We start from the raw sequence: 26,301 nt of genomic DNA, 5'->3' as shown, positions 1-26,301 counted from the left end.
GCACAATTACGTGTACAGGAAGCTACATATATTAATACACAGGGCCCTGTTCTTTGCAGACAAAGAACATGTACGCACATTGCGCCTGTTTCAGCTAAACAAAATAAGTGACAGCCATTCGCTGACTCATTCCTCAGGCAATACCTTGACCAATCAGGGTCAAGCTGTCTGGTTTAAATTTCAAACGATGCTTGGCAATTAACTGTCAATCACCATCACTGGTACATTCTCCATGGCAACACCTCTACCAATCAGAGTCCACTTGGCAAGCAATCAGCACATTCTTCACATACAGTATAAATTGTTGTTTTCCTCTTATATTGGTATTCTTGTGAAGAGTCCTGATGAGTGCAAGGTGAAAAGCTTCGACATGTCTCTTTTCAGCAATACATTAGTCTTTTAATTAGTTTATAATTAATAAACCTTACTATTTCCAATGAGCTTTACTACTGCTAGTAAACATTACTATTACTAAGAAACCTTACAACTACTAATAAATTACATGAATTTTGAATGATAAATGAGCAAAATACTCACCAACCAATCACTTAATTGTTTCCCTCTTCCCTAACTTCACCAAATTCCCTCACTCACCAAATTCCCAAGTTCACACTCTTTGACTAACTGCTCTCCGTGATGAGCTACTGTCATTGCGCTTGTTTACTTTGTGCACTTAGCAAGAACACCTGTTTATACTAGCTGATATTCAAATTCCCAATTTCACACTCTGTGCCTAGCTGCACTCAGTGATTATCTTCTGTCTTTGTGCTTGCTTACTTCCTTACTTAAGATATTCTATGTCTCTTTTGCCATGCAGCAACATGTTATTCACTGTCTATTTCAGAAAAAATAATGATAATTGGAAGTCTACCACATAAACAGAGTGGAATAGGCATCTGAATGAAATAGCATTTTTTCTGATCTGGTCATACTCCTCGCCTTGTGTTTTTTTTCTAATGTAGAAACCGCTTTCTTCAACAATTTAAGCTCTAACATTGGATTTTCTGTATTTCATTATTACTGCACATTTTTTCTTATTTCAGTCAACTAAGAATCTTAAGTGCAGCTCTACGTTTTACAATTAGTTGAGTGAATTGTTTACAAGTTTATGATGTTAGGTTAGTGTAAAAAAAATGTCAGTTGATTTGAGATGATTTTGCTAAAAATTATAGCTGTTTATACCTAGCACTTTTCTGTATGTTAAATTTATATATGTTTAAAACATTTTTAATACAAATATTGAAATATAGTGTGCGAACTTCCAACTGAGTGGTATGGTACAGGTCTACGTTCTTTCATTAACCTTTCATTAACTCACGATTCTCTAGATGGTGAGTACCCATTCTTAAACATCCTTCGGCGAGGAAGTTTCCCATAGAAATGACGAAATTTAAGGATATAAAAAGGTTATCTGTCCTGATGTAACTTTGATTGGTTGGTTATAGAACAGTATTTAAAAAGTTTCATTGTTGAACAGATGGGAACCAGGTTCCTTCTATCTTCTGTGAATCGGGGAAGATGTGTAGTAAGAGGAGACGTAGACTAAATGAGAAAGGAAACTAAAGAAATTGCATCCCTCTGTATATATTCACTCTGAAAATTGAAGAATTAAGGGTTTTCAGTTGATCAATATGTATCACATTCATTTGATACAACAAAACAATTCATATTGGCATTTTCTTATAACTTATATAGTGGTAATCTGGACAAACCGACTACGAGAGGAAACACAGCTGTACATTACTGCTGCATGTTGGATAAAGTGGAATGTTTAAAATTGCTGCTTCGGGGCAAACCAAGTTTAAATCTAGGTGAGTGCACTCTCGGTGACTTTGAATTGCATTTTCTATTACTCTTGACTGCCAGCACAGCCTAGCAAATGATCTTATCTACTTGGTCCAGCCTTCAACTTAAGCATTTTTGCAAAATTAAAACTACTCAATGTCTACCCTAGCCTTATTACTGTATTATTAGCAACAAACTACAAAAGCAAGCGCCTGAAATATAATTTAGATAATTTTAAAAATGTAAATCATCTTCTCACCTGACCATCCCATTTTACACATTCTCTCTTCTTTACTCTTTATCTCTCTGTCATGCTTAAAAATAATTTCAAAATCTTCCATCTATGTTCTTTCATTAACCTGTTGGGTTCCCACTACCCAATTTGCAAGGAGAACAAGTTCCAAAGAAAAGTACATTAGTCAGTCTAAAACAACTATTAAAGGCACATTTTTGAACTGATTTTTCAACTGCAGATTGACAAATTGGCATCCCCCAGGAATCAACAGCACCCAAAATGGCCAACTGAGCTAAGGGCCATTATTAGGCTTGATTCATAGGCATTCAAATTATCATTGTTCATTCTTTCTTTCGTGCTCCTACTCTCCCCAGTGTTTATATTAAATTGGCTCATAGCTCTAGAGTGGGAAGAGTCACGTAAGCAACATTCCTCACACCATGATCTTAGTGTGCCAGACCTGTTTAGTGGGAAGCCATGTCTTGTGATTCTTCCCAAGCAGAACACTCTACCAATAAGAAAGATATTTTTGATGTGAAGAGTATGCCATCAGGTAACCTGAACACGTACAGCTGCTCATTGCAGTTGCTGTGGTTTTAACCCATAATATCTGTACTGCTGCTTTACCCACTGGAATGTTGAACTTAAAAGTACTCTGGCAGTGTTCTTTTCTTTTATTTTGAATAAATTAAGATGAAATCCAGCCAGCAACCAGAAAGCATCTGAAAGGTTAGCAAGTATGCTTTAAAGGCGATAGGTGGTTTTGATTGCAAAGATCCAGTTTCTCAATTTAGTCAGTCAAGGGAAAATATGTAAACTGGTTTGGACGTGCAGCCAAAGCCTGAGAACTGGCGGAGGAGGAGGCGGGGGAAGATCCAAGAATGGTGGAAACTGGCAGGGAGTCGAACCTAGCTGAGGTTCATAGGGAAGCCTGCAAATGGGCAGAAAATAGTTGTAGGAATCATTGATAATGGAACAATGAAAAAACAAGTTTTTAAAAGTACTGTACACTAAATGAGCGTTTTGGAAGTTTTTTTAGATCAGTGCAGTATCCTGAAGCTTGTTACCTCCTTGTTGGCTAGGTCTCCAGATGAGTAGACAACAACAACGTTGAAGACCAAGTGTGGAGAAGTCAGTGGTTAGTAAAGTCAGTAGAAAAATAACAGAAAATGTGACAAAGATAACGGCCAGATTTTCCGGCCACGTCATGGGTGGGACCCGCCGAGGGCGAGGCAGCGCCCCAGCCAGAACTTGCGGTGGGACCGGAAGATCCCGGTGGCGGGCAGGTGCGGAAAATCCCGCCCAGCATGTGCTCTGTCAGTCACAGTAGTATCAAGCAATAGGAACAGTGTTACAGGAAGAATCTGTTACACTGCTGGAAGAATACAATCATGCAATACTTCATGTACACGATAGGTAGATGGAAGATCACAAATGGAAACTAACTATTTCTATGAAACAGTTGTCCCATCAAACAGAAGTCACAGTTGCCTGTTATATTTACACGATTCCCCAACGCAGCTTAACAATATTTGTGTCATAGCTAAAGTAAAGTTATGGTAAATTGGTGAGTTCACCATCAGTTGTGTATGATGTCAATATATAAATGGAAGTATACATGTGACCATTTGTGGTGAGTTATTTAATGTGTTTTATTGTGTTTCTATTATACAATCTAAACATTTATTTTTTCAGCGTATTTTTGAAACAAATGTATTTGTATAATCTATACTGAATAGCTACTTCAGAAAATTGCTTTCTGGTTTGAGAAAATTGTTGACTGCATTGCAATGTTTGTCATTCTGACGTTGTATGTATGATGCACTGAATTTATTAACCCTAACAGTAAACCAGAGTGGAGAGACAGCTCTCGATATAGCAAGAAGATTGCAGCGTGCACAGTGTGAAGAACTGGTAAGAAATGGTTCTATTTATTGCATTCATATTGATTCCTGGTTCACAGAATTCCTAGTCCAGCTTTAGGCCAGAATTTTTAGCTCGGCGGGCAGGCACGCGCCCGATCCGACTGAGCGTGAAATGATGTGCAATGGCATCAGCTGAGCGTGCAGACGTTAACACGCAGTCGCGCGATAGTTCGGTCGGCGGGCACACCAGAGCTGGCAGCGCGCCCATTGACATGTAAAAGGCCTATTAAGGCCATTAAGTTATCAATTGTCATTAATTCTTCGCTGCTCATTCAACCTAACGGTTGGCAAGCGGGCGAAAAGGCCAAGCGGCCTTTGCATTTTTTTGGAAACCTCATCCACAGGCGGGATAAGGTTTCCAAAAGCAAATACAAATGAAATGAAAACTTTATTTTTTAATTAAAAACATGTCCCTGCTCAGAGTCACATGAGGGGACATGCTTTATTACATTTTTCTGTTTTATTGACTTTTTTCAATACCTTCTTCATCTCCCCGAGGCAGCTCCGTGCTTCAGGGGGATTATTCAGCGCTCTCTCGCATGCATGCGCGAAGTTTGCACTAGGCCTGCTCTCCCTCCTCCCCCCACCTGCACAGGCAGCGCTGCCACTCGTGTATCATGCTGGGTGGGCCTTAATTGGCCTGCCAGCATGAAATCGCAATGCGCTGTCGATCATGGGCAGAGGTCAGCTTCTCGCCCGCCCCTGCCGATCCCTCTTGCCAAGGGCAAAATTCTGCCCTTAGATTTGACACTTCTCCAAAGACTAACAGCAATAATAATCACTTTTGCTTAGTATATTTACTCAGCTACATTATTGATCATTAATAACTTTTTGTGATTCTTAAAAAAATCTAAATATATTAAATTCCAGTAATTTTCTTTTATCCAAATCCTAAGGCTGTTCGAATTACACAAAGTTCAATTACTGGCATTTATATTTCTTGCATACTTCGAAATTATTACATTCAGTGGAGCAGATAGATTAATGTGTTATTCCAGCATTACATTAAGGCTTGGTGTCATGTCTGATGGAAATGTTAAAAATATATTCTAAATATACACTAATTCACTTCCACATACACTCACCACATGTTGATTTAGGACATTGAGACAAAGCTCTTTGCTGTTAATTGCTGGAAGGATAAGTTCTCCTACACTCAGAGATCTTGCCCTTCCTGCAATTAACAGAAATAATCCACCTTACCTAGCAAAGCTATGGCATCTCAACTCAGCACATACTACAGAACATAAGGTTGCTTCACAGGCTCCAATGGATGCTACAACTCCTCAATCCCAAATTAGCTGCAAAAATCACCACCACTCAAATCCACAGGGAGCCTAAGAGAGTTTAGGAATGAGATCCAGATTGCCAGATAACAGAGAAAGAATGAAAGAAAATTTGGAAACATACCCCTTCAACCATCACACAATGAAAAGGTAGCTTGTCAATTTGGACTCACCAAGCAGGCTCTACTCCTCTTTATGTAAATAATGATGTAGAGAATTTAGCTCCGATAAACCTTCTAACGCTAGATCTAAACATAACTGTTTGAAGTTGTGGGCAGAATCCCAATAAAGACGGATCAACATTCGGGTCCGCCCATCTCTGCAATGCTACCTGTTCGTCTGCCGTTTGAGAACCACCTTGTCTTAATGTGCCTGTGCAATTTTTACAGTAGAAGCAGAAGATGGACCTTTAACAGGCACATAGATAGAGCTCCTGTGGAACATGTGCCAGTCGGACCGCCATGTGAAGAAGCATCTCCTTCCCCACATTCACATTTATAATGGGCAGTCGCTTATATCGGCAACAAAACGATAGCAATTACCCATTTGCATTAACACCAATTTCAAAGTTGCGAGTACAACACCTTATGTTCTCTGTTTATTTCGAGCAGAAACAATTGTTATTACTTACTAATTGCATTTCATTCTTCATGGTTTCTTTTCCTGGTCTTGTCCCATGAGGATCTCCCCAAACGGTGCAGAGCCCCCCTGGAAAAATGCCAGCAGATGCAGCAAGAGGCCTTCAATTAGCCACGTTTGGTTGGGCTACAAATGGGCAGGCTGTCAGTCACTTTTTCCTCCTCTAACAAAATGGCATGGTGATAGAATTTCCCATGCCATTTTGCCAGTCTTCCCACCTCTGAGTCCGTCCCCAAAGGTCCTAAACATTGAGCCCTTTGTTACCTCTAGACTTGACTAGTCCAATGCAATCCTGGCTGGCCTCCTACATTCTACTTTCCACGAACCTGAGGTCATCCAGAGCTCTGCCTGTGTCCTAACTTGCACCAAGACCCAGATTGGCTCCTAGCAAAGCAATACATCAATTTTAAAATTCTGATATACTTGTTTTCAAATCCCTCCATGGTCTCTGCCTTCCCCATCTCTGTAATGCCTTCTCCATCTCTGCAATCTCTCCAGCCCTCGGAAATATCTGTGCTCCTGTAATTCTGGCCTGTTCTGCATCCCCAGTTTTAATCTCTCATTGATTGGTGGCTATGACCTTCAGCTGCTAAGGCCCGAAGCTCTGGAATTCCTGCCCTAAACCTCTTTTTCCTTCTTTAAGAAGTTTCTTTTCACTTGTCTCTTTGACGAGGCTTTTGGTCATCTGTCCTGATATCGCCTTAATGTGGTTTAATGTTTGATTTTGCTTTATAACACAACTGTGAAGGGCCTTGGGATGTTTTTTACATTCAAGGTGTATATAAATGCATAAATGTTTATGAAGTTCAAGTACTAAACATCAGAAGCTGCATTAAGTTCTTTTTTCATCCAGGCACAGTGGTTTTGCCATTTGCCGGTATTCAAAAGATTATGTTTTGCCACATAAATGTCCTTTACTATATTGACTAGGAAATTCTCAGTGATTCGGATTTAAATGATAAAGGTCATTCTCTAATGAAGTAGTAGAAAGGGTTGGTGGTAGACCCCTCATTGCTCAAGTATGTCCAAGCTGTAAATTATTTCATCGGCTTCTGCGGGTTCTCTTATGACCAAAGAGTCCAATGTGGGATCAGCATGGACACCCACAGAACCTGGCAGTTCATATTGTCATTGTTGGTGCTTGGAGTAGCTGATATAGCAGCGCCAGCTCTGGCTTTCCTCTGGGCACATTGGATTGCGAATTTGGGGTAGATGGTCCTCAAAGCATGCTGAACCAAATTTTAGTGTTTGCCTCCAAGTGGGCCAGTTGGTGGCAGTGTTTTCCCAAGAGAGGTGGTCTGCAATGCAGAGCTTTGTAAGGCTCTGTTTTATATGGTTCGTACTGACCACATTGACGTCGTTTGCACTCAGATAGGGTATTCTATAATCATTCATGTGGGAGACATGGCCTGCCCATCTGTGTTAAATTTTCTGGTGGTTGATCTCCATGCTGTTGAGTCCAGCACAATGGAGAACATTGTTGTTTGTTATTTTGCCCCGCCATCAAACTCTCATGAACCTCAGGTGCCCTTGGTGCTTCCAGAGCTTCATGTGGTGCCAATAGCAGAGCCCAGATTTTACAACAGACAGCAGGGTGGTAAGGACAATGGACTGGTCGAGTTTGATCTTAGTCTTCAGCCTAATGCCATGCTGCTTCCAGTCATGATTATGGAGTCAGCCGTAGTGTTATGACCCCAGCTGATGTTACTACTGAACAAGTCAGATCCCATGGTAGAACCCAGCTTTGTTAGATACTAACTTTTATTTTTTGTTTTGATACGTGGAGAGTGGCTACTGAACAGAGTCACAGGAGTCAGCTGATCAACTTTTAACAAAAGAATAAAACATTTATTAAACAAGAGAAGATTAACTATATTACAAATCTCCTTCACAGATATATACAGACTTGTACGGATAACACAAGTTACAAAAGTTGTCTTATACTCTAATGTTCACAGTAGGTACATAGTCCACGTCACTAGGCAATAGGCAACCTGTGGTTAGATATAAGACACTCTGAAACCAAGTGACAGGTACCACCCCAAACAGATGCTATGGATCTCTCATCAACTACCCTCAGACGCTTGCCACATTGAGAGCTAACCAGTCTCACTGAACTCTGTCTTTCACATGAGCACTTCCAATCTCCACTCTCAAAGAACTCGTTCTGGAGTCCTCTCCCAAATGACGCTTTCTTTCAGATGCCTTCCACAAGGTTCCACGGTCCACCTCCAAGGTTTCGAACTGTCCTTCTGATGTTCCTCTACCCTGGATTGCCACATGCATTCAAGCTTTCTTCTATGCACTCTCTCTCACTGACTCAGCCATGCCAGCAGAACATCACTACTTCACATGCCCATAGTAAAGAGTTACAGACGTTCAGCTGTCCCCTTGGATCTTCTGGCTTCTCCCAAGCCTATATTGCTTTAAATCTGCATCCTGCAGTTTTCTTCCCTTTAAGCTTGGAGCCTTCCTCTCTGCTCCTTTCACTTCCACAGAACAGGACCTTTTCCAGAATCCTGTTCTTCCTTTGACTAGAAGGTCTTCTTGGGACCTTTCCTGTTCCACTCACCTTTCTTCTTTAGTTTCTGGAACCTGCTCCTGCAGTTCCTTTTCCTGTCCAACTTCTCCTGGCATCTGGCTTCAACTTTAGTTTGGGACTTGCTATCTCTCCCTCTGCTGTCCAGCCTCTCTGGAATCCTGGCTTCAACTGAACTGAAACTGCTTCTCTAGTTTTCTCTGTCTCTGTTGGTCCCCTCTCTTCTGGACCCCTGTTGCTAGACAACAGCACAGTTTTTTTTCTACTTTGTTTTAACTTCCCTAAACCACGACCCCCCCCCCCACCCCTGCCTTGATTACACAGCTCTCCATTTCGAGGATCATAAAACTCAGAGTGCAGGTACACTAACAAAGCCTTAGACCTCCTGTCTCCTCTCTAAAATGAAACTAGATCCCAGGTTTCACCTTTTTAACCTACAAATAAAAATACAACTTAAACTTAAAGATATACGTTATTCCTAACACACCCAAACACACACATAATGTAAACTATCTCTATTTCCTAACAGTAAGCATAACTTGCTTTCTGGATGTATGCATGGATATCTTCATCAATAGTGGTGTCGTGAAAGAGCACATTTTGAAGCTATGAGAATTTTCTATAGCCTTGAGACTGAGCCCATCAACAGTTATGTCTGGTGCTTCATAGCATGTGCCTGTGCTGGCTAAAACATAACCTCAGTCTTGGAGACACGGATTTGGAGACCGAAGTTTTTGGAAGCACTTGGGAATTTGTTTGCCATAGTCTGAATGTTTTCCTTGTTGTGAGCAGCTAGGACACAGTCATCTGCATACAGAAGCCCTCAGGTTATTGCCTCTATGATTTTGGAGGAGATACTCAACCTGGAGGAGATCGCTGGAAAGCTGGAGCAGGTGGTTCACAGGCAAGGGCGGAGCAGTGGCTTTCAGCAGGATCCCGCCCCCCTCAAATCCTTCCCATTGCCAGGTCCCTTAATCGGGCAAAGAGTGTCTGACAATGAGGAAAATCCCTTACTAGGCCACAGGCAAATCCGATTTGCTGGGTGGCCTCTGAGTGGGAGGCATAGGAGAGCTCTGCGAATCCTGTTAAATCCTTGAGTCATCACTAAGTTCCTATGGGCTCAAGGATAATTGGCTTTAAAGTGGCTGACGTTTGAGCCTAATTGCTTTCCTGACCCCGTCAGGTGGGATTCCTGCACCAGGCCCTTCCTGCCCTCGACTTAATTGGGGACAGTTTCTCCAACGCTGGGAATCAGATGTGGGTACTCCCACCCGATTCTGCTCGCCATCATGTCTGTTCCAGCAGACTCCGCTAAATCCAGCCAGATACAACAAAACAAGAAACTTTATTCCATTCCCCAGGTCTCTTTTTTTAAATATAATACATAAGCATAACAATGCATAGCAATTGCAGGCAGATAGATAGTTAACTTCTTCAGGCGTTCTGAAGACATCCGGCTCTACTTCTCTATGACCTCCCTCAACCCTCCAACCATAGTTGTCAGACTGCTTTTCCAATATCAAGTAAGAGCCAGAATTTCCTCCAGCTGCATATTGGGAATCTGTAACAATGTAGAATGATTGCAAAGTGGTGTTTGGGATTGAGTATTAGCTTGTATAATTCACTCATAAAGCAGCATTCTACAACGTGTTACAGAACTTAAGTAGGTGCTCACCCTGCTATCTCGAAGCACTAATTGAACTGGCAATAATCCCTACAGTCTTTTTTTTAACTTGAGTTTTTAGGTATTGCTGCAAGCCTAAACAGTGCTTTCATATAGCTCCTTTTACGTGTAAAAAAATAATTTAAATGACGTTTATTTAGACACCATACCAGATAGCAAATATAAAGATATAAAAATTGTGGTTCACCTGTGCAATGCTCTTGAGCTGAAACCACTTTGCTTTTTCTTCACTGGGGAAAAAGTTGCTAATTAAAGGTTTAAGTATGTAAATTTCCCATTCATTTGACTACTGTTGGATTTGATGTTTAATATATTATATTAATTTCAGATCAGTCAAGCTGCTTTAGGAAAAGTTAATCCTCACGTTCATGTAGAATATGAATGGCAATTACGGCAAGAAGAGATTGATGAAAGTGATGATGACTTGGATGTAAAGGTGAGCACAAGGAATATATAACACAGAAATAAGGTATTTTCCTGCAGTGCATAAACTGAGCTGTTTTAACATGCTGTCTAACAACTAGTTACAGAGCATGATTTGGTGGAGACCTTGATACAGGTACAGATACCTACGTGCTCTTAAGGCCAAAAATAGCATGTAAAACAAGAAGTTTCAAAAGAGAGGAAGAAAAATCATCTTTAAAACTGTTTTTAAAGCAATTTTTTTTAAAGGATTGGCTTTCACAAGCTGGATTGAAGAAAGGGCCCAACATAACGTTTTATCCTGAATAAGAATGCTGAATTTATAGAAGAATATAGAATACAGATTTTACATATTAGGGAAAAATTGCAGATAGATCCCTGATGGTTCATTGGGCAATTATATTATTTAATGCAGTGCTGAGCCATACGCCCAGGAGGCTGTTCAATTTGATCCTTGGTTGTAGTTGAGGCACAAGAGTCCACCTAAGCAGATCCCCAGCACCCTTCTACCAATGATTTTATGGGGCAGAAAAAATGCAGAGGTAGTTATTTGTCTGTACCTCTAGGACATGAGTTATCATTTGAGAAGATCACAGGAAGGAAAGTCCAGTCGTTAGGACTGCATGCAGGTGACAGAGCCTGTTCAACTTCACTTCTATTAATTTAAATGGAGGGCCTATCAGGGTATGGGTGCCTGATTGTCCTCACTTGAGTTTCTATTCTGCATACTACCCAGGCAATGCTTTATACCTAGGCAATGCACATAAATATCTATTCTAGGGTTTCACCTTCTTACCGGCAAAAAGTGTGCACCCTAATGGATGTCAAGATCAATCTTATCTGCTGTAAATAGTACGTGAAATAGGAGCTGAGGAAATTATAGATGATAAATTGGCAAAATGCTTAATATGCTTATGCTTTACGGCCAGAATTCTCGGGTCGGCGAGTAAGGGCGGGGTCTGCTCGCCGATGCGTAAAATGACGCATGGTGACATCAGGCATGTGTCCCAACATCACCACGCGTCACTCAGATTTTCACTTCGGCAGGCGCACAGTCGACTCGGGTGCGCACCCGCTGAATTGTCAAAGGCCTATTAAGGCCATTTAAATATCAATTAAAACAATAAACTGAGCTGCCCGTCCAACCTTAAGGTTGGCAGGCAGACGAAGAGCCCAGGCGGCCTTCACATTTTTCATGGAACCTCATCCACGAGCTCTGTGCCTCAGGGAAATTTCTGCGCTCTTTCGCGCACTCCCAACTCAGGCAACCCCCCCTCCGCCCCGCACAGGTAGCACTCAGCACTTCTAGGCACGCGTCACGCTGGGTGGGCCTTATTTGGCCCACCCACATAAGGTGGCGGTGCCCAGCCAATGGCGGGCAACAGTCAGCTGCATACCCCCCCGCTCCTGCTCAAACCCCCCCCCCCAACCCGATGGGGAGAAAATTCTCCCCTATTAGCGTGACTAAAACTATATTTGTGATGAAATGGGCAAGAGATCATTTTAATTTTCACATTTTTCTCAGTGTTCCAACTAAGAAAAGCTTGCAATTTCAAATTCTTGCCACTGACTTTATTGAATGGCAGAGCAGGCTTGAGGGGCTGAGTGGCCTACTCCTGCTCCTAATTGGTATGTATGTATGATAATGCCATCCTATAGTTAATGAGGTCTACATTTGGAATCTTAATTGTTACTTGGTCAATTCTGAATTTTAGATGAACAATGTCAGATACATCTGTGAGTCATTGCAGGTTTTTTTCTCAACAATTGGCAAACTTTCTAAAGAGCAATAGAAGCTTCAAAACAAAATTTTGCTTGAGATGACCTGAGTTTTGGATTGTAGTCTAAATTGATATTCATACCCAGGCTTCTCCTGGAGGGTCGATTTCAGTCTATGTCACCTTTTTCTGATCGTAAAGGGGCAATAGTCAGGAGAGAAGAAAGAAAGAGTATAATTTGTTTTATATATATACATATGTATATTATATTTATATAGTGCTTGTCATATCCTTAGGGTATCCAAAGCATATTGCAGCCAATAAATTACTTTTTAATTGTAGTGAGTGTTGTTTTGTAGAAAAGATGGCTGAAAATTTTCACACAGCTAGGTCCCACGACAATAATGAGATGAATGACTTATGGTGATTTGATTCAGGGATAATTTTAGCCAGGACAACAGGAAAGCTCCCATGGTGTTTTTTCAATAATACATGTGATCTTTTGCACTCATCTGAAAGGACAGATGAGATCTTGGTTTGACAGCTCATTCAGTAGACAACATATCTGTCAATTAAATACTCTCTCTTCCTTAGTACTGCGCTGTAAAGTAGATAAAGATTTTGTTCATCTTTAAGTGGGGCTTCAACTCATGACTCTCTGACTCCAAACAGAGAATGCTCCCACTGAGCCAAGGCACATCAATTATGTAGCATGTTTACAAATAACTATGAACCACCCCAGGTTTATGTATTGATTTCCATTGTTAGTTATCCAACAGACAAATATTGGCTCTTTTATCAAAATAGAAATAGAAATCAAAGTAGGACCATAAAATATAGGAAGGCAAGTCTCCTTTCCTATGGGATGTGATTGAAATTTGATATGCTTTAACGATACTATGGGCTTGGAAAGCAGTGATGAGGGAGTATATTTGTCTGGACAAATGTAATCTTTTATAGTTGTAAACTATGTAATTGAAGTAAGTTTGGCCTAGAAATTATTGTCACAATAAACACAATCAAATCTGAGAATCCAAATTTAAGAACTATACGTTAAATAAAATACCTTTGGGCAACAGGCAGAAACTACTGAAAATTGAATGTGTGTCAATGCAAACTTTTTATCCCTGGGTTGCTATCATCATCATTTCGACAGAGATGGATTATTAATCTTAGATTTGCAGTTGTCATATATTTAACTCTTGTCTTCCTTTCCCCTTCATTAGACCAGCCCTGTAAAGAAAGAGCGTTCTCCAAGGCCACAGAGCTGCTGCCACTCTTCTAGTCTTTCCCCACAAGAAAAACTTATGATCCCAGGACTTGGCATAGCACGGGAAAAACAACGATTATCATATGGGGCATTTAGTAATCAAATATATGGAAGTGGCACAGATTCTCCAACATCACCAGCCACTGATGCCCCTCCTCTTCCTCCTAGGAATCCAAGCAAAGGTTGGTGACTAAAATGAAAGAAAGATATTTTCTGAAATGTTAGTGTGTTTAATTATAATTTGCAATTGCATATTTAACTGCTACTTGCAACATGGTAAATGTTCATTAAATACTCCAGTCAAACCAATGTCTACTTTTCTTACAGTGCCATTTCAGTCATTAACAGGAATATTGAGCGGGATTTTGCGCCCCCGCCCGCTGCTGGGATCATTGGGTTCCGCCGCAAGTCAATGGACTTCTGGTTGGGGCGCCCACGGTGGGTCCCGCCCCTGATGGGGCCGGAAAATCCTGGCCATTGGCTCTGCCATATCTATTATTCCGTGGCCAGTTGCATTATAATTCTCTCCCTTATGTTTAGCACAAGAACTTGATGCATTTATCACTGACTCATTGATGCCAAAATTCCTGCCTTCACTAATTTTTGAAAAAATGTTGAACCGAGTAATGTATGGTGGAATGCAAGTGGGAGTTGCTAACTGACCATTCGTCTATGTTTAGCATTGCTTTGATCATTCCTGCCCACCCCTCCAAAAATGGATTCATGAACATCAAAAGAAATTATTAGTCCTTGTTGAAGCCATTAATAAGGAAGTTGCATATGTTTTGCTACTGCAAAATCAAAGAAAAATTTTCAACCAGATCAGACAAGGATTATTTTGTTAAAAGAATTAGAAAATTGCAGAGCAACACCACAAGCACAGGTAAAAGAATTAGAGTAACTAGTAGATTCTCTGTATCAGGCAGAAGTAGTGCTGGTATATACTCGAGAAAGAAAAGAGAAACAAAACTAAACTAAAAGTTGTAACCTAGTTTACAAATTGATGACTTTTAATTTAAAGTTCTAAAAAGCAACTACCAGTGGTAACTTATCCCCTTGGACCCCTCGAGCTTCTACTGTTCTCCCACCCCATCAGGTTGTCAGGAATCCGACCACACCCATTCCTCTGCTCCTGTGGTCTGCTCTGGATTCTGCTGGATGCCAAGCTTGTTAATCAGGCTGATGTCTGGGTGGTGGGGGGGGTGGGGGCAGGGTTCCCACTGAGAAGAAAAGACCTATGCTGTGGAGTTTTAAGGGAAACCCAAATTTTCAAAACTCTACCCCTTCGCCTAAGAAACCTGCATCATTAATATCCAAGCCAGAGAATCCGTAAGAAGGTTTCAGCAGGAAGATGTTGAAGCCAATTTCCCAGACTCCTCCATCACCACTGATTGTCCCACCGTCAGGACAGACTCACCAGAAGTGGTGGTACAGTGGTATACAGTCAGGAAGGAGTAGTCCTGGGAGTCTTCAACATTGACTCCGGATATCTGGTGTTATCAGGTAAAATATGGGCAAGGAAATCTCCTGCTGCTTACCACCTACAACCCCTCTTGGCTGAGGAATCAGTGCTTCTCCATTTTGAGCACCACTTGGAAGAAATACTGAGGTGAGAAAGGGCACATAATTTACTCCATAGGGGCAGATAGGGAGGAAGGGGGGTGTGCTTTAATGTCCATGATTGGTAGCTTGGCAGCACCACTACTAGCCAAGCCTGCGAGGACATATCTGGCCAGTCTACGACTGCGGCAGGTGTTCAGGGAAGCAAAAAGATGGAAAAGTCTACTCGGCCTCATCCTCACCAGTCTACCTGCCACAGATGCATCTGTCCATGACAGCATTGGTAGGAGTGACCACCGCAAAGTTCCTGTGGAGACTAAGTCCCGTCTTCACATTGAGGATACCCTCCCATTGTATTGTGTGGCACAGCCACTGTACTAAATGGGATTAGTTCAGAATCAATCTAGCAACTCAAAACTGGACATCCATGAGGTGTTGTGGGTTGTCAGCAGCAGCAAAATTGTATTCAACCACAATCTGTAACCCCAAGGCCGGCATACACCTCACTCTACCATTACCATAAAGCCAGGGGATCAACCTTGGTTCATTCAAGGGTGCATGAGTAGCATCAGGCATACCTAAAAATGAGGTGCCAACTTGTTGAAACCACAACACAAGACTACATGTATGTGATAAGCAGGGCAAAGCAATCCTGCAACCAACAATCACATGAAAGCTCGGCAGTCCTGCCACACTCAATCCTGAATGGTGGTGAACAGTTAAACGACTAACCGGAGGAGGAGGCCCCACTGAGATCCCCATCCTCAATGATGGGGGAGCCCAGCACGTCAATGCAAAAGACAAGGCTGAAGCATTTGCAAACCAGATCAGCCAGAAGTGCCACATGGATGATCCAGCTTGGCCGTCTCCTGAGGTCCACACTAGCACAGGTGCCAGTCTTTGGTCAATTCGTTTCACTCCACGTGATAGCAAGAAAAGGCTGAAGGCACTGAATACAGCAAAGGCTATGGGCCCTGACAACGCCCCAGCTGCAGTGCTGAAGAATTGTGTTTCGGAACTAGCCGCGCCCCTAGCCAAACTGTTTCAGTACAGCTACAATACAAAAAGTAGGACAAATCATATCCAGCCTCAATTACCACCTCATTATTCTACTCTCAATCACCAGCAAAGTAATGGAAGATGTCTTTGACTGTGCTATCAAGCAGTATTTATGCAGAAATAACCTGCTCACGGAATTCTCAGTTTGGCTTCTGACAGGGCCACTTGGCTCTAGAACAAAGTGTGGCCCTGATTCAAACATGGATGAAAGAACTGAATTCCAGAGATGAGGTGAGAGTGACTGGTCTTGACATCAAGGCAGCATTTAACTGTGTTTTGCATCAAGGACCCCTAGCAAGATTCAAGAAAGTGCAGATCAAGGAAATCTCAAAGGAAGATGGTGTCGGTTGTTGGAGGCTAATCATCTCAGCCACAGGACTTCGCTCCAGGAGTTCCTCAGGGCAATGTCCTGGCCCAACCATCTTCAGCTGCTTTATTGATGACCTTCCTTCCACCATAAGGTCAGAAACTAGGATGTTTGCTGATGATTGTACAGTGTTCAGGGCCATTTGCAGCAACACCTGGACAACAATTGGATTTGGGCTGATGGGTGACAATTAATATTTGTACCACACAAGTGCCAGGCAATTACCATCTTCAACAAGAGAGAATCTAACCATCTCCCCGACATTGAATGACATTGACCTGAATCCCTCACCATCAACATCCTGGAGGTTACCATTGACCACAAACTTAACTAGAACTGCCTTTATAAATACAAGAGCAGGCCAGAGGCTGGGATTTCTGCAGCAAGTAACTCCCTTCCTGACTCCCCAAAGCCTGCCCATCATTTCGTCAGCTGTTCCTTGATTTCAGGATGACGTCTACTCAGAATCATGAGTTTCTGCCATGGGTTTTCATGTGTCTAAACAGGCCAATTATCAATTTTCAGACGTTTGGGCACAAGACGTCCTGGGGAAAGACATTCTGTAAGATACAGGAATCTGGAGTACTGGATTTGCTTCCTTTTCTTTCCTTCGCTGCTGCTGCTCAGCCTCATCATTAAGATGTTTGAACTTGAAGCATGATGACGTTTGATAGACAAGTGATCGCTGTTATGGACGATTGGTAGAAAATGCCTAGTCATTAATGTCATTGCTGCTACACTTTAAGGAGAGCTTCAGAGTGTCTTTGAATTGTTTTCTTTGTCCTCCCCTGGAACCCTGGACCATTTGAGAGTTGAGAAAACAGGACCTGGCAGGATAGACACTTTTTTGGCCATCTGGACACACAGTGTCCAGTCCATTGTAGTTGATTTTGCAGGAATTTTGCCTGAATGCTTGTGGCGCTGTTTTCAAGAAAGACATTAACATCTGTTCCATGGCCCTTCCTTTGAATCCAAAGGATGCAGCTGAGACATTCTGATGGAATTTCTCTAATGCTGGCTGGGTCCACGTCTCACTGCAAAACAGAAGTATGGTGACGACAATTGCTGTGGACACTAGGGGCAGGATTTTCCCCCCGTTGGGAGCGAAATTGAATGGCGGGCGCGCACAGGCGTGCCTCCGATTGGCTCCCCCGATCAGCGGCACGGCGCTATTTTACATGGGCAGGCCAATTAAGGACCGCCCAGCGCGATGTCCGCACGGAAGCACTGTGCGGGATGGGGGGATTCCCTAAATCGAGAGTGCGCTCTTTCGCACATTCGCACAAAAGGGCACACTCATCTCCCTGAGGCTAAGTGCTGCCTCGGGGAGATCGGCTGTTCTGTGACAAAAATTAAAAATGGAAAAAAAAAATTCCTGACATGTCCCCTCGTGACACTGTCACATGAGTTGGGATATGTCCATAATTTTTACAAAAACTTTAATAAAAATTTTTGAAACCTACATGAAACCTCATCCCGCCCGTGAATGAGGTTTCATGCTTTTTCTAGTTCCCGCCAGGGCTCCCGGCCTGCCCGCCAACCTTAAGGTTGAACAGGCAGGTCCATTAATTAGTTAAATGACTTTGTCAGTGGCCTCAAAAGAGCTGATTTTGCTGCACCCCCGCCTACCAGAAAATTTAAATGGGGCGCAGTGATGTCGGGAGCTCCGCCGGACGTCATCCTGCGTCATTTTACGCGTCGGCGAGCAGGCCCCCCCCCCCCGGCTCGCCAATGGGAAAATCCTGCCCGAGGACTTTTGTTGACTTGTGTAGTCTTTGTTGTCAAATACTCACTGCTCTCATTTGTAGAGGGCTGAGCTGGCACAGCTGATCTGGTGTTGGATCTCCTTGTCAATGGGGCTTTAAGAGAAGTAAATGCCAAGGTATCGGAAGCGCTCAACATATTCCAGAATCTTTCTAAGTCTCTCCTTCAACATATATGGGTGGTGGAATATTTGACTGACCAGGTGTGGGTTGATGTGAATTTTGTTTTAGCAACATCCAAGGATAGACCGAATCGCTTGCATGCAGAATTGAAGAGATCAGGAATGGCTTTCAAATCTGGTGCATAGTGGGCAATGACACTGCAGTGATCCACAAACTGTAGATGAAGTATGTCTATGGTGGTCAGTTTAGTTTTGGCATGGAGGCGCCTGAGGTAAAAGAGTTTTCCATCTTGGCAGTATTTAATCCTCACACCAGAAGGCAGTTGATCTCTAATGAAGTGAATATCCACTGACAGCCCCTACAATCTATCACACAGCCATGTTTGACACCATTCCGGAATTTGAAGGCGTCTGTTTCAGATCTCCCACTGTAAGGGCGAGATTTTCGGCACCCACCTGCCGCAAGGATCTTCCGGTCCCTCCGCAAGTCAGTGGACTTCTGGCTGGGGTGCAACCTCGCTTGCGGCGGGCCTAAGACAATTACAGTCATATCATCATGGAGCAATTGCAGGATTGTGATGAAGTTTCTTGGATATCCAAAACTTTAGAGCACCATCCATAGAACCTCATAATTTACTGAGTCAGATGTTTGGTCAGGTCGATGAATGCAATGAAAAGTTCTTGGTGTTGTTCTTGACATTTTTCTTGGACTTATCTGGCAACAAAGACCATGTCAGAGGTTCCTTTGGAAGGTCTAAAGCCACACTGTGTCTCTGGGAGGATTTTCTCAGCCACAGGAAGTAGGCAATTCAGGAAAATGAATGTTAGGATTTTCCCTGCTATGGACAAGGGAAATACCTTGATAGTTTCCTCAGCATGATTTATCTCCCTTCTGAAGATAGTTACAACTGTCATATTCCTGAGGTTAATGGGGGATGGAGTGGGTGGTGGGAAGGGTGTTCTTTTACTTCCCAAATCTGTAGGAAAAGTGCATGGAGTTTTGATGTGAGCATAAGCCCACAGCTTTGAAGACCTCAGCCGGAATACCATCAGGACCACAAGTTTGGTGTTTTTCATCGATTTGAGTGGTTGTTACATCTCTCCCATCGATGGTGGTTCACCCATGGATTCTACCACAGTACCCTGTCCATCATTTGCAAGTCACAAGTATACTGGAATACTGTCCGCTTGATGGTACCCCATCCACAACCTTAAATGTTCATTCCCTTCACCACGGTAGTGTGTACCATCTGCAAGATGCATTGAAGTGCATTGCCAAACCTCCTTCATCAGCACCTTCCAATCCTACAACCTAGAAGGACAAGGGCACCAGGCTCATGGGAACACTACTGCCTGAAAGTTCTCCTGCAAGTCGCACGCCATCCTGACTTGGAACTATATTGCCATTCCTTCACTGTCACTGGATCAAAAACCTGGAACTCTCTTCTTAACAGAACTGTGTGTGTAACTACATTACATGGACTGTACGAACACAGCTCACTGTGAAGACATTCTCATTTAACCAATAGGACAACATCAAATGAGATTTTTTGCAAGAGTACTGCACCAAGCTTTAGGAGTTTTGAAATTAGTTTTTACTTTACAGTTATGTCATTGTTACCTAAAGTTGAAATGACTGATTGTATAAAACACTTTTGTAAGTTTTATAATTTACTTCCATTTTGTTGCATAATTAATTGCCCGACAAGTAGTTTTGATCAGGATGTTACCAGTGTCAAAATTGATGTCTCTATCTTCTGCACTTCAAACCTTGCAGAACAAGAAAGCCAATCCTGCCACTACCAACCACCAGTGTCTTTTAGATAAATCAGAATAAATCTATGCTGATATTTAGCTACTTTATATTATTATTAGGTATACCACTGGAGATTAATACATCTTTGACACTTGTATCAGCTAAGTGAATCAGTGGGTATTCAAGAAGTGTAAAAGGATCCATTATTAGCTGTTTTTTTTCTTTTGTTAGCACTTACAGAATCACTTTCTTGGGAAACACATTTTGTTATGTGCATTCCTACAGCTTCCACTGCCTTAAACATTCACACCCTCCATCACCAAAGCACAGTGGCTGCAGTGTATGCTTTGTACAAGATGCACTGTAGCAACTCACCAAAGCAACTTACCAACAGCATTTTCCAAACATTTAGAATCTTTCAAACCTGAAGCCTCTACCACTGAGAGCAGGGATGTCCAACCTTTTCCCTTAGGGGGCCACATTTCCATTTTTTTCTCACTCAAAGGGCTGATGAGCAAATTTCAAAAAGATAGGAGCAAAATACTGCCGATGCTGGAAATCCAAAACTAAAACAGAAAATGCTGGAAAAATTCAGCAGGTCTGGCAGCATCTGTGGAGAGAGAAACAGAGTTAAAGTTTCGAGTCCATATGACTTCTTAAGAGCTAAAGAGAAATTGAAATGTGATGGAATTTATACTGCTTAAGGAGGTGGTGGAGCAGGTGAAGCAAGATAGAAAGTCAGCGATAGATGGGGACTAAGGAGAGATTGACAAAGATGACATGGACATAAGACAAAGGGAGTGTTAATGGTAGTGAAGACTAAAGGAGGTGCTGATAGTGGCATAAAGGTAAGAAAGCAGAACGTGTTAATGGCAGAACAAGGGTCAGCACTCTGTGAAAGAACAACATAGAAACAAGTGACAGATGAGGGGTGGGGTGGAGGTGGTTGGGGAAAAAGGATGAAAAATATATAAAGGAATAGAAATTAATAAATGATAAAAAAGCAATATCAAAGCAATAAATTGATAATGAAAGAAGAGTAATTAATAAAGATCAACGTTAGTGTGACAGAAGGACAGAATCTGTTTGTCTGGCTCACTCTTCATCTCTTGATGCTGTCTCAGTCACCGTCACCCACTGTGAGTGGCTGTGATTGTGTGTTGGTGTGTGGGAGTGAGGGTGAGTGGGAATCCTGAGACTGCAAGTGAGCTAGACACACATACACACACTCCCACAATCACTCACTCATACGAACATATGAAATAGGAGCAGAAGTAGACCACTCGGCCCATCAAGCCTGCTACGCCATTCAATAAGATCATGGCTGATCTGTTTATTTTACTAATTCCACATTCCAATCTACCCCCAATAATCTTTGATCCTTTGTCTAACAAGAATCTATCTACCTCTGTCTTAAGGATATTCAATGACCCTGCCTCCACCGCCTTCTGAGAAAGAGTTCCAAAGTCGCACAAACTTCAGAAAAAATTTCTCATCTCTGTCCTAAAAGGCGCCCCCTGGCCACAATGGCGGCTTTTCAAGCCATATGGTCCCAAACCTGCCGCATTAATTATGCGTTCACGGATACACACCATTTCGATGGCAGGCGGGCTCTGATTCGCCTGCCATGCTGTCACCTCGCCGCTTCATCACGCCAGGCACCACATTTAAAGTACAGCCGCGCTTAGTGTTTCCAGCCCAGTACTGCAGCAAAGAAGACATGGCCCCGAAAAACAAGAAGACTGCAGCCCTCGAGTGCCTTTTGGACGCCGTGAAGATCAGCTGTGATGTTCTCTACCCCTGCTCTGGCTGCAGGGGAAGCAGCAACATTACCACTCCGGCTTGGTAGGCAATGGCAGTGGTGATCAGTACTAATGTTGCACAAAAGAGGTTGGCCATCCAATGCAGATAGAGGGTGAATGATCTCATCCGTGCAACCAGAGTATGGGAACCATCTAATCACTCCAAACTCTCACACTCGAGCCCATCACACATTCACTGGCATCTCGCTCACTGCCAGCTCAAGAGACATCACCACCCATCCTCACACACATACCCTCACATGTCCATCTGGCCTCATCTCCTCTGGAGACTGTCTCCTCAGCCGTCACCATCTTGAGGCCATTTGAACAGATCAACATGTGCCCCCACACACCCTGGGTTACCCTCCATCCCAAGTACAGCCCTTGTCCTGCAGTCTCTTCCCTTGGCTGACCACTTCTCCCCCTTCTCCAAGCAAGCCCTAGCCCCGCAGCCATTGAAAAGTCACCCACATATGGCTGGCCTGGAAGGTAGAGACCAGCCCAACAACCCCCCCTAAAAATGATGCATTGCTGTCTGTGAAGCCTGGCGCTAATGACTGCTAGTGTTGACTGAAGCAATGCGGGCAAACAAACCTTGAAGTCTCAAGCAAAGTGCTGCCCCGCCAAGTGCACGCCTTATATATTCTGTTGTGAAACACGTCAGCATGCTTTCTTGTGGAAGATCGAGCGGGGTTGGGGGGGGTGGGGATGTGGCATGTGGTGAGTCCGGCAGGCTGGCCTTATAATGATATGCTAATGTATTACCATGAGGTTCCCAACGTCCGATGGCAGGGAACGCGGCCTGCCGTTGATGGGCTGAGTGGACGATCACAAACTGGTTTCACGACGTTGTGGAACCAATTTTTGGCCTTCTCGCTATATTGTCTGCTCACACCACCGAACACACCCGACGCCGGTGGGCACAGAAAATCCTGGCTGTGGTCTCACCAATGTCCTGTATAACTGAAGCATAACATTCTTACTTTTAAGTTCAATTCCTCTCGTAATGAAGGATAGCATTCCATGAGCCTTCTTATTCACGCTCTCTCCCACATTCACTCACTCTCTCTCTCCCATAATCACTCACTTTCCCTCCCACACATGCGCTGTCTCCCACGCTCATTCTCTCTCTCCCATACTCACACTCTCCCACACTCTCACTCTCTCTCCCACACTCACTCACTCTCTCCCACACTCGCTCACTCACTCTCCCACACTCATTCTCTCTCTCCCCCACACATTCTCTCTCCCTCTCTCCCCCTACATTCACTCACTCTCTCTCCCACACTTCTCGATCTCTCTCCCACACTCACTCACTCTCTGCCCCACACTCACTCACTCTCTCTCCCACACTCACTCACTTTCTTTCTCTCTCTCTCCCCCCCCCTCACCCATTCTCTCACTCTTTCTCTTTGTCTCCCACACACAATCACGCAACGCCCATATTCACTCACTTTCTCTCCAATACTCTCTCTCCTACACACTCTCTCTCTAACCCCCCACCACCGGGCAGCGCCTTCCTCCCCCATCCGGTGAGCAGCTTCCCTCCCCACCCCCTACCCAGCCCAGCAGCCTCTTCTACCCCACCCAGCCCAGCAACCTTCCTCCCCCACCTGGTCCGGCAGCCAGCACCACCCCACATCAATACCTCTTTTTTTGGAGGACACACACTGCCACAGTTATTGCTGCTCTGCCAATCACAAACTGCTTCTCTCCTACAATTGCTGCTGATAGGTTCATTTGTGAGAGCAGGAGAGGAACCACCTGTGATTTGAGGAGCAGTTTCTTTCAGAATCTTCCACTCCCCTCACCAGCATTTTGAAAACTGGCTTTGCGGGCCACGTTTAGCCCGCGGGCTGCACGTTGGACAAGCCTGACCGAGATGAACAAGGGTAGCAAGCACATGAGAACACCACTAACTCACATTCCCCTCCAAAAGTCACACACCATCCTGACTTGGAAATATATAGCCGCCCCTTCAACGACGCTAGGTCAAAATCCTGGGGCAGAATATTTCACTCTTTGGGCAGGTGTGCGCCCGACCTGAACGAGCATAGAGTGACGTGCAATGATGCCGAGCAAGTGTCCCGCGTCATCGTGCACACACGCGATATTTCGGCCAGCGTGTGCGTGCAGGAGTCAGCAGTGCACCCACCGACAATTAAGCGGCCTATTAAGGCCATTAAAGTCATAATTAAAAGAAATTTTTCGCTGCCCTGGCAAATCGACTATTTTTTGTGAAATCTCATCCATGGGCGGGATGAGGTTTCGATCAGTGATTAAAAATAAATAAAAGATTTTCAAACTAATTTCTAACATGTCCCTGCTTCTGTCACGAGGGGACATTTTTTAACATTTTAAAATTCTTATTTTTTATTTTAAAAATCTTCAGCTAGCTTTTATTGCGCACACCCTCAGGGAGCTTTTACTGCACACATGCACGAACTTCCACACTTGCCCTCCTCCCAACCCCCCACCGCTGCAGTGCGCGATTCTCACAGGCTGGCCGTTAATTGGCCAGCCAGCGTGAAATCACAGTCGGGGCCCGATCGCGGGCGGCGGTCTGTTTCACGGCCAAGCCCATGCGACGACTGGAAAATCCTGGCCCTGCCTAACAGCACTGAGTGTACCTACACCACACAGATTGCTGCAGCGATTCAAGAAGGTGGCTCACCGTAACCTTATTGAGCAATTGGGAATGAGCAATAAATCCTGCCCTTTCCAACAACCCAACTCCCATGAACGAATAAAAAAATACAGCATGTATCCATTTAGAAATATGAATTTCGATCCAATTATGCTGAAGTATCTTTTTATGTAATAAATACGCTTCAAACTAATCACCAAGCCACAATCACAATGCTGAATAAATTAATATGGCCTCTGTAGACTAATGATGCTGGAAGTAAGTTTTCAAGGCTTTTCTCCATTACCACTCTCTTTGGCTTTTGTATCATGAAACCTTTTGTCATTTAATTTCCCCTGCCCTATTACAGACCTTCGCTTTTGATCTTCCTGCCCCACCCCCTTCCATTGGCTTAAAACAAATTGCATCTTTCTTCAGTTCTGATTAAAGGTCATCGATCTGAAATGTTAATGGTGTTTCTCTGCACAGATGCAGCCTGACCTGCTGAGTATTTCCAGTATTTTCTGTTTTTATTTCAGATTTCCAGCATCTGCAGTATTTTGCTTTTGTATTTCTGGAAAGGACAAATATTGGCTAGGTGATTTCAGATTTCTAATGTTAAAACTCAAGCACTACTATAAATCAATTTACAAAGGAACTGACCTACCGGTAGTTTAACTATGATTATATAAAACATGAAGTAACAATATAAATTGCATTTTTATTCCAACATATCTATAGGACTTTAGCAGTAAGAAATATAAATATTGCTACACATTTAACTTCTAACAGTCCAGAATCTGTTCATGAAACAAACCTCTATTAAACTGCCATTTTCCTTCACAAATGTAAAATCAAACATAGACCCAGATATCTGATGTAATGCATTTGTAGATGAATGGTCATCCTAAAACAAAGGTGAATCCTAAAAAGTCTTTCTGTGGCAGAGTAGTGTGTAGTGCATTCTTTAATTTTGCAAAAGATTTAAAGAGAAGAAAGGGGGTTGTGCATAAGATCGTTTTGGCATTGGATAGTGAGTAATTCTAAACTTCTGTGCTCCCAGCAGAGTTATGCTCTCAAGGAGTGCAGTTTGGAAAATCAAAGCTGTGGGGCTGGATTTAACTGCCCCTTCACTAGCATATTTAAAGGTTCATAAAATATTGCGGGTGGCCTTCCCACCACCATCCCGCCCATCACCAACCTGTCTCCCATATTACGGTGAATGGGGAAGGTGCCAGGCAGCCCACCCGCCCTAAGATCTATTGAAGCCCTTAAGTGTCCAATCAATGGCCACTTAAGGGCCTCATTCCATCTTTGCTGCTATTTAACATTCAGCATGGGAAGACTGAGGCAAAGCGGGTAGCCCGGCAGCTTTCACTGTACGGGCTCCTGTTGGGCAGGGTCATACCTTCCCCCCCTTAACCCTCCACCCCTAGACTCTCAAAACTGGCCAACCACCTCCACACCACCACCACCCCCATACTCTCGCTGGGGTTTGGCAGCCAGGCCCATCCAAAGTCCCAGACTTACTTTTAAGTCTGGGCTCCAGAGACTGTCTGTATTCTGAGCAGTGGCCAGCAGCTCCCCAGGGCGGGACTACCTCCCACGTCGGGGGCAGAAGTTCCACTTGAAACAGTTAAGGCTGCTCCCAGGGAATATCACTGCGGGACAGCCAGGTTTCAGGTGGGCAGGCTGATGACTGACTTTTCAGTGTGTGGGGGTCTGGGAGGGTGGAATACAGC

The 26,301-nt window shown here is 43.4% G+C and overlaps 1 protein-coding gene across 2 annotated transcripts in view; it reads left to right on the top strand.

Annotated features, from left to right (window-relative positions):
• The window catches only part of LOC144679523 (arf-GAP with SH3 domain, ANK repeat and PH domain-containing protein 1-like), a 346,344-nt gene that overhangs the window by 259,913 nt on the left and 60,130 nt on the right, over positions 1-26,301 (top strand). For both annotated transcript variants that reach the window (XM_078539997.1, XM_078539998.1), the window contains exons 21-24: positions 1,696-1,811; positions 3,867-3,934; positions 10,422-10,529; positions 13,461-13,686. In XM_078539997.1, coding sequence (XP_078396123.1) covers positions 1,696-1,811; positions 3,867-3,934; positions 10,422-10,529; positions 13,461-13,686 — 518 coding nt within the window. The remainder of the gene's footprint in view (positions 1-1,695; positions 1,812-3,866; positions 3,935-10,421; positions 10,530-13,460; positions 13,687-26,301) is intronic.

This window comes from Cetorhinus maximus, chromosome 4 (genome assembly GCF_964194155.1).
Source record: "Cetorhinus maximus chromosome 4, sCetMax3.hap1.1, whole genome shotgun sequence".
Classification (NCBI taxonomy): Eukaryota; Metazoa; Chordata; class Chondrichthyes; order Lamniformes; family Cetorhinidae; genus Cetorhinus; species Cetorhinus maximus.
This window is presented reverse-complemented; position numbering and strand designations above follow the sequence as displayed.